The sequence below is a fragment of the Pyrgilauda ruficollis genome, unplaced genomic scaffold (assembly GCF_017590135.1).
Source record: "Pyrgilauda ruficollis isolate IOZ18807 unplaced genomic scaffold, ASM1759013v1 scaffold7, whole genome shotgun sequence".
Lineage (NCBI taxonomy): Eukaryota > Metazoa > Chordata > Aves > Passeriformes > Passeridae > Pyrgilauda > Pyrgilauda ruficollis.
The window spans coordinates 8,381,832-8,390,685 of record NW_024528821.1 but is presented as its reverse complement, the minus strand read 5'-3'; the positions used below and the strand labels follow the sequence as shown (position 1 = coordinate 8,390,685).

General features: G+C 44.5%; 1 protein-coding gene across 3 annotated transcripts in view; it reads right to left on the bottom strand.

Moving 5' to 3' along the window:
* Window positions 1-2,503: 2,503 nt before the first annotated feature.
* The window catches only part of GRIA3 (glutamate ionotropic receptor AMPA type subunit 3), a 143,672-nt gene continuing 137,321 nt past the window's right edge, over window positions 2,504-8,854 (bottom strand). The window contains exons 14-16 of one of the 3 annotated variants that reach the window (XM_041485257.1): window positions 5,812-5,926; window positions 3,407-3,654; window positions 2,621-2,787 (exon numbers count right to left, since the gene is read on the bottom strand). In XM_041485257.1, the coding sequence (XP_041341191.1) occupies window positions 3,409-3,654; window positions 5,812-5,926 (361 nt within the window). In that variant the 3' untranslated portion in view covers window positions 2,621-2,787; window positions 3,407-3,408. Of the gene's footprint in view, window positions 2,788-3,406; window positions 3,655-5,811; window positions 5,927-8,854 lie in introns of all 3 variants that reach the window. The other 2 variants (XM_041485259.1, XM_041485258.1) reach the window with 2 other exon arrangements.

Below are 8,854 nucleotides of genomic sequence, written 5' to 3'. Positions count from 1 at the left end.
CCAGCCTGGCTGCAGCCCTGAGGCCTCTCCCCTGCTCCTCACCGGGTGCTCCTTGCTCCTTGCAGGATCAACCAGTTTCCACCATCAAGAAAACAAAAGATTAGTTGGATTGCAGGTTACCAAACCAGGAATACCCATTTCTCAGCAGTGCCCTCAGTTCAGTGTGGGGGCCCCTAAGCTGGAAAGGCTTTGAGAAACCTGGTCTAGAGAAAGGTGTTCCCACCCATGGTGGGGCTGTTGGAACTGGGTGATCCTTCCAACCCAAACCTTTCCAAAGTTCTGTGATAAACATCTGAGGAGCATCCCAGACTGGCCAAAGGGAGTGCAGTAGGGAGGGACTCTTTCTCCTCTGAAGAAAAGAGAAGCAAGCTCTTTAATTTTTTTTTCTTTACAGTTTTATTTACAAAATGTATTAAAACTCTTTGTACAACACCTCATCAAAATGAGGCTCAGTAATTGATGTCCACACATGCAGTTTATGCTTTTACAGCCATTAGTTTGCTTGGCAATTTTTCTGCTCACTCAAGTGCAGTTTCAACGACCAAAAATAGGAACATAAATTACAAAAAAAACAAAAAAAAAAAAAAAAAGGAGAAAAAAAAAAAAAAAGAAAAAGGAGAGAACCCCCAAAGCCCCTGAAGCAAAACAAATTAAAAAAAATATACCAAAACAAATAATCATGAGACTACTGCCAAACTTCTGATAGCTTGAAGTTGGTAGCCAGAATTGGTAAGCACTCAACACATTTTAGATTTACATGCAAGTTTAAAAAATATCGAACCATTTACCAAACTCCCTTCACTGGTGTGAAGCCTCCACTCTTAAAAATTGATCTGATAAACATACATATTTTATACAGCTTTTAAGAAAAACGTTTGTTTTAAATACAACTCATAACTGCACAGCTTTAGCTCACCCTTGCTGGGGACGTGATCGTGTTCAGAAGTTGAAAAAAAAAAATCAGAGTTTCATGAAAACAAAATGAAAACAAAACAATTTTTTGTCAATATCTCGTTAAAAATTTGAACAATAAATTATTTTCCTATGAGCTTTTAAAATGATTTTATATTACATTTTGTTGGAAATACATATTTTTAACAAGACTTTTCTTTTTATTATTTTTTTTTGTTTTTTGTTTGTTTTTAAATCCTATTAAAAGTTCAAATCTATCATCAGCAAACTAAATGCCTAAGGGTCAGACTGGTTTAAATGAGTTTCTTTTTCACTGTATGTTATTGATGAAATAAAATTCTATCATAAACTACAGAAAATACATATTGTCGATTAGAGGTAATTAGTAAGCAGATATTCCATTGAACATTTCCCAAGTGATTGACAATATGTTTAAAGTTTTGCGTTTTTTTCTTTTTTTTTTTTTAATTTTTATTTTTATTTTTAGAGATGAAGTTAAGTAGTTTCCAGGCAGAGGTTCAAGGCTGAAATGCTGCTGCTGTCTAAGATGCTGGATGTGAGTAACAGTGAGCTCCTCCTGAGCAGAGGCGGCCGGAGCGCGGCGTCCTCCTCGCAGAGAGGCAGGGCAGGAGCAGCCTCTCACCAGGCATGAAACAAGAGTTGGCAGGAGCTGATATAAGATAACAGTACTAGCAGGAGTCATGTTAGATCGCTTACTATTACTCTGGAACTGCAGCTGAACTGGGGTTACTATCCTCTCCCCTTGCTTCTGTTTCACAAGGACCGTTACTGAGGAGCATCAGCTGAGCTCGGTGCAGGTGGGAGAGAACTGGGGAGAAGCAGAAGCAGGCCTGGAAAAACTAACCTGCCTTTCTCTTGCTTCATTGCTTGATATTAAACAGTGAATTAAAATGCAAATGCACAGCAAGAAAAGAGATATATGGTCTGAACTTAAACAGCAAGTAGCTTTTCATTTTTTTTTTTAAATTTTAAAAGCCACCCAATGTAATTTTAATAAAGCACCTGTAGGTATGCCTGATGATAGAACAAAAAAAAAAGGAATGCAATATTTTCTTCCCACACTTTAGCTACCTTGTCAAGAAATTAATTTACTGATCTGGAAGCAAGACATGCAGTTCCACAAATTACTTTCTTTTGGATTTACAGATTCACAGTCATTGACCTTAATTGGTTTGAACGCACGGATTCTTTCCCTCCTTTTGCTGCTATACAGAATTGCTCAAATTAGCTGGAGAGGTTAAAGTGGCTCAGAAAAAAACCTAAAATGACACCACTGTAAGTAAATACTGAAACATCTTGACATCAGCTCATACAAGCAGTGGCAGGCCAGTCCGCGTTTGCACGCAGCAGATTTCTGAGGCTTTGTGTCAGGAAGAGTTTCATAATTTGATACGATTGGGGTGGCTGATGAAACCAGCTGCGGTTGCTTTCAGGACACAAGTTCAGTTACTGTGCAGTGGTATCAAAGAATGGCTTTTGTTGCACTGATCTTTTTTTACAAGAATTTTTTTTTTTTTCACATACCAATATCTTGTTGCCAGTCCTTTTCTTTTTCCCTTTGTTTCTTCTTTTCTTTTATTTTCCTTTCTTTTCCTCTCTTCTTTTTCTTTTACTTCTTTGAAGCAAAGCAAGAATATTTCAGTGATGGTTTGCATTGTTGTGAGTCTCAGAGTCTTCCATAAGGCACTGAAGGAAAAAAATACCAGTTTTTCCTATTAAAAGTACATTGCACCATCATCAATGCGTGTCATGCCTGACACCTCGGAGAGAGTACAACTGGCTCAGATGGTCCAAATCCACGAAGTAGCCACATTCTCTGCTGCTTTTTGTCTTGCATGCTGTCAGGGTGAAGATCTAAAATAAAACCAGAGAGATTTCATCACTGCCTGGCAGCAAGGGGCAGGGGCGCTCAGCCCATGGAGAGGCACAGACTGTGGCCAAGGGGCTAACCAGGCCTTTTCAGAATCAGTTGTCAGCAATTCAGCTCTACTTTTCCTGCTTTAGAGATCATGAATTCTAGTGTAGAAGACTAGAATTCTAGTGTAGAAGACTAGAATTTGGTTCTACTGCAAGTTTTTTTGGAAACTTCCTAAAAGCACTTACCTGACCTGATTATTGCTTACAAAACAAAGAGGAAGAGATCAATAACAAGAGAGATGAGAATTCTGATTATAGCGATTTTTAAAGCAATTAACAAAATACTTTCATTTGAACTAGCACGATGCTGGAGAGAGGAGTTACTCACTTCAGCACAAAGCCAGCTACCTCTGTGTGTAAAACAGAATTGTACCTTTCTGATCCTACTTCTGATCAGAAGAAATTTAAATGACTCATACTTAAAAACTGCCACAAGATGGTGTTTCGAAAGCCTCTTACAGCAGCCCCCTGGTGCACACACGGAAAAGCACAGACAGCTAAAGAAAGGACAGAAAGAAGAACACCCAGAGGGTTTCCTCCCGGCCCGCAGCCGTACCCCTAGATTTTCACACTTTCTGTGCCGTACACGTTGTAGCCTTCCCTGTAGGTAGCATAATTCTGGGTGTTGGTGGCAGGAGCAGGTTTGAAGTTCTGCGTGTTCTTGGTGAGCTTCATTCGCTTGGACTCAGCCCGAGACTTGTAGCAGAACTCGATCAGTGCCACCATCATGGCCAGCCCCAGGCCTCCCACAAGGATATAGAACACGCCAGCCACATTGCTCAGGCTCAGAGCGCTTGTCTTGTCCTAAGAGAAACGAGCCACGCTGTTAGCTCTGCTGAGAGCAGCAGGCAGACAGACAGACAGACAGACAACAGGCTATTTGCATTAGGCCTAGCTGGAATAGCTACACTCATGGTGCTCAGTGTCCGGCCCACGGACCAGTGCTGTCCCCCCATCCCCGCAGCCCGGGGCTGCACAGCAGTGACTGCTCTTCCTCCACCCTGTGGTGGGTGAAACCCTGGCTGACTCCAAGGCAATGAGGTTTTTTTTTGGCCACTGACTTCCCCAGGCCTTCGGTGTCCCAGAGCCTACGGCTGAGCACCCCTGCTAGCAAAGGCACTGGGGGAAAGTTGTGATCGTGGCTGCATAAAACAGCAGCTTTTACAGAAGGCCATGACAAAACTACAAAAAGAAAAAGCCAAACCACTATACACTTGGATTTGGTCAATGCAGGTAAAATTCTTGAGATGCTGCTGAACTTAACTACCTTTTTTCAACAGTTAGGAAAAAAAAACCCACCCTAGAAAGATGGTCAGTTACTTAGAGGTCAAGTAGCAGAGCCCTGAGCTAAACTAGCACTTTTTGGAGAGTGAATTATTGAATGAAACCAGACATTGTAACACAAAAATCATTGGTCAGGGTTTATCTTCCTTCAATACATGTCAGATGGGGGAGAAGCTTGCATTTCTTTAAAACAAGGTTCTGGAATGGCATTAAATAGAGCTGCAACCCTTCTGCTGCTGCATGGGTGGGAGGCTGTGGGCAGGAACGGCTCCTGGCTGGCACAGCTGGCTGGGCTGCCACACCACACCGGCCGGGGTGGATGGGCAGGTGCCAAAGAAATTTGTCTGTGCCCAGAGAAGGCACTGCTGACAGAGCTCGGTTAACGAGTCTCTCTAGGGAGAGCTAAATTTGCATATAGTCAGAGTAAAATATGATTTACCTTGTAAGTGTCTGTGTGCTTCACAGACAGTTTGGATACATGTGGTTGTTGCAAACAACCTGCCATTTACACTAAAGATCTTAATCATTTATACCTGTTTTTGATCACAGTTCCCTTTGGCAGCTGCTGTGTGTTCAGATATGCCATGATCCCAAATTTATCTGACACAAGAGCTACTGGGCTGTGCCCTAAGCAACTTCCAGTCCTACTGAAATCAATGAAATTTTATTATTGGCTTCGCTGGAACTTGAAATTGTCCTCTGACACTGAAAGGGTGCTCTGAAATTATAGTTTTCTGTTTGAATGATTACAGAGAGCACTTCCAAAGGCACCAAGGGAGTTAGGCACTCAACTGCGACCGATTTCAGCTGGAGCTGGATTCCTCCTCCTCTTGGTGCCTTTGAAAATGTCCTTCACTCCAACAAGCCCAGCACTTTTACAGAGTTTTTCTCCCCAATGGGTCTATAAGCATTAAAAAAAAAAAAAAAAGTCCTCCTTTTAACTGAATGGTGTAAATAAATATTCCCTGCAATTTAAGTGTGCAGCTACTGGGCCAAGCCACCTCAGGGGTGGGACCTGCCCTGGATTCTACAGTGGTCCTGCATGAGGCTGGACAGCCCCACAGCACAGCTGGTGGATGACAGGACAGTACAGCAGCAAAATGGTTCAAAGCAGAATAAAAAAGAATATGCAATATTTTGGTAATGATTCACCATTAGTATTTCTAGATTTTTTAAAAATATCCAACCAATTTTTTAAATGAATTGGCAAATAGGGCAGGAAAGGTGATTTTTCCTTATCAGCTGTCTGTCCTGAAAATTTGTGCCCTTAGCAAGCATGTGACCATTTCCCAAACTGACATGTAGAGAACCTGAGTAACAATTTTGAAGCAAAAATGTTTTTTTTCAATAAAAATAAGAAAATATGCTGGCCTGAATAATAGACAGTGACTGTGCTGAAATTTGCACATTTAAATGAAGACACCAGCTTGGGAGGCTTTGGGGGCTTCTCTTAGCATGTTTCTAGCAAAATACTCACACAGAGAAATATACTTACAACTACAGTCTGTTACTGCATATAAGAAAAATGCTGTCATGTTCTGAGACTTATTTTTTTCTATTCTTTTCTTTCAACCTTCAAAATGTAAATAGCAATTTCTGAAAGTCATTCTTGGTATAAACAAACAGTGGGTCAAAATGTGATTGCTAATCAGTACAAAAAGACCTTCAGCGACTGACCTTACTTCCGGAGTCCTTGGCTCCACATTCACCCTTATCGTACCACCATTTGTTTTTCAGCTTGTCTAAGATGCCTTGTTCACTGAGTTTCAATACTGCAAGGTTTACAGGAGTTCTTCACGTGGGAAATAACATAAATAACATTATATTATGTTATTTTATGTTATTCAATCTTTAAACTACTTTAAAACTATACAAAGCGATAAAGCAGGGTTCCTGGCCACAAAGTATTTACACTGCAGGCAACTGGATCATCCCCTTAAGTTAAGGCTAGAGCATCTCTACATTACCAGGTCCTGCCCATATCGCTTTGAGTAATCGGCACTCACTGTTAAATGAAGGCAGTGGAAACAAAGCAAGGCCAATCTCCCACTTTGGTGTGCCACAGGCACTGGCAGTAGCTTTACACGTCTGGGTGGGTTTGATCCAGCAGGGCCCTATTGCACTGACAGACAGAATCCCCCACACCAGCCACTGTGGCTTCCCACGGTCCAACAACGCCTGCAGCCCCCGATCCCGGCAGTCCCCGTGCCTGGCGGGTCTCTGTGCACATCTGCAAAGCAAAAACCCCCAGGCTGGCTCCACGGAGGGGATTTTGCCGGCCGCCACAGCCACGTCCCCCCGGCGCTGGCTCCTCCAGCTGCAGCGGCTGCGCTCGGAGGCACCGTGCCCGGCTGCACTGCCCACAACTGCTGCATCTCCAGCTCCCCCGGTCCACAACTGCAGCAGAAAATAAGCAAATACAGACCTCTATGAAGGAAAGTGATGAATATGGAAATGCCAGCTGAAAGTGCCCAGGGTGGGAAATGTTGGCAGGATAAATGGAGTCGCTGACTCGTGCTGCCAAGAGCCCACAGCCCAGGGGGGCTGAGCTCATCTGGCCCTTCTGTGTGGGAAAGCAGCACCTGAGGAGCTCTAGGTTAGGTTTTGTCCTTCCTCCTTGTGCGAAGTCTTGGTTTTTCTCCTGCCCGTTTCCATGAGACAGGCTCTCTGTGCAAGGATCAGTTCCTGCTCCTGCTTGAACAGCTCTGATCCCTGCTCCACGGCTGCACAGGGCTGCCTTCTTATCCCCAGCAATGCTAATGCCACTTAGCACAGGATGACACCAGGCATACACGTGCACAGCCTGCTTGGGGTCCATTCAGGCCTGCTGTCAGCAGAGATGGGATGCAGGAGATGCCCATGCCTGCCCCAGTGCCAGCCTCACGTTTGGCTCTTGCTGCTCTCTGCCTTTCTCCCACCTCTGCTCAAAGTGCCTGACTCTCTGCAGAGCAGAAGAGACTCAGGAGAAAGAGCAGCAAGACCTATACAAAACACCTTAAATAAAAGCTAAATTGCATATTGGCATTTAGGGAAACATCCCCAGACTGGGAGGGCTCACAACTCTGAGCAACAGGAATGGCTGAGCCCCGCCATGCCTGGGGCAGGGCAAGATGCTGGAAGAAGTAGCAGGTAAAGAAATCCCTGTTCCCTCATCTGCCAAGAAGCTGCATTTGGGATGGCTGTGAGACTGTTGGTGGCTGATGCCGGGAAGAGCTGCTCTCAGAGATGCTCCGTGTCCTTTGGCAGGAGGGTGGCAGCCAAGCCCAGGAAGCTCATGGGATATCATGAGAAAAATGATTGTATTCAAGAGCTCCTGAGCTGAACGCTCCACAGGCTGCTCTGACATGACCCTGTGCAGTGTCACCCAGGCCAGCAGGGAGGCAAGAGCAGGAGAAAGCCATCCAGGGTTGGATAACCACTGGTCCCAGTGGCAGCGCTGCCAGCACTGCCTGCAGAGCTTCCCAGCTGTCCAGGCAGAGGCAGCACCACTCCCTCCTGGCCTGCACAGGGCTCAGTCTGACACCAGCCAAGACTTTATTTTTATAAAATGGCTATTTTTAAGCAGCAGCTGTAATCTAATTAAGTATCAATCAGGGCAGGCTGTACACACTCAGCTGGACACAGCCAACGGGTGGCAGTGACAAGCCACATGAGACAGACCGTGTTTGCTGGCCTGGCACTGGCAGAGGCAGAGCTCCTCCACCAGGAGCCAGCGGCATCCTAAGAGCCAGCTGTGCTGCAGCTCCGCCTGCAGCCTCCCACAGGTAGGCTATAACACATCAACGGCATCAAAGCACGCCCGAGACACTGCCGACACCCCGGGGGTGCAGGGAATGCACCTGCCCCACTCGGTTACAGCGATGGGGAGCGGCCAGGTCCCGGCCAAGCCCCCACCAAGGACCCCCCGGGCAGCTGGGCTGTGTCGAGACCCCCGGTGACCCCCAGAGGAACACACAAGGAACAGCTGTGCACGCCTGCAGTGCCAGCCAGTGAAAGCTCAGCGCCTTTACCTTCCCCTCAGGAGCCCCAGCAGAGAGCAGGGTGAATTATTGCTCAGAGAACAGTACTCTCATTTTAAATTTCATTTAAAAACTATCCAATTTGGAGACATTTTATGCAATACATCTCTCAGCTTTGAAAAGCATTGTGCAGCTGAGAATACACAAACAATAGGAAGAAGGTTATAAACACCTTTCCTCCTACCTGCATATTTTATTGTGCAAATTTTCCCCTCCCCCCAGTCCTATTCCAAACACTATTTTTAATTTGCATGCCTTTGTAAACCCCATACGGAGTGCTGAGAATTTGCATAACATCCAATACATTATAGATTAGCTTTCACAACATTATACAGTATTGGGAAATGAGGAGGCTTAATATGCTAATTAGGGTGCTTTATTTTTTTTAAGCCAAGATTGCAGCTAATTGTGCACACACAACTGCCAAAAAAAAAAAAAAAAAAAAAAAAGAAAAAAAAAAGAAAAAGAGAAAGTAGTAAACTAAAATTATCTTAACTAAACAGATGGGAATTTGCCTAAACTGGGGCTTTCATTATCATTTGTCACGGTCCTGTTTGCTAGGTGAGGTACCACATTCCCTCAGCCTGGGTAGGAGAGAGGTGATTTGGTTTCATCAAAGTCCTAAGGAACAATTTTGCCTGCTTCCAGGAAATAAATCCCAAAACCTCCTAATGCATGAGCTGTTTCCTTTGCAGCAGGAT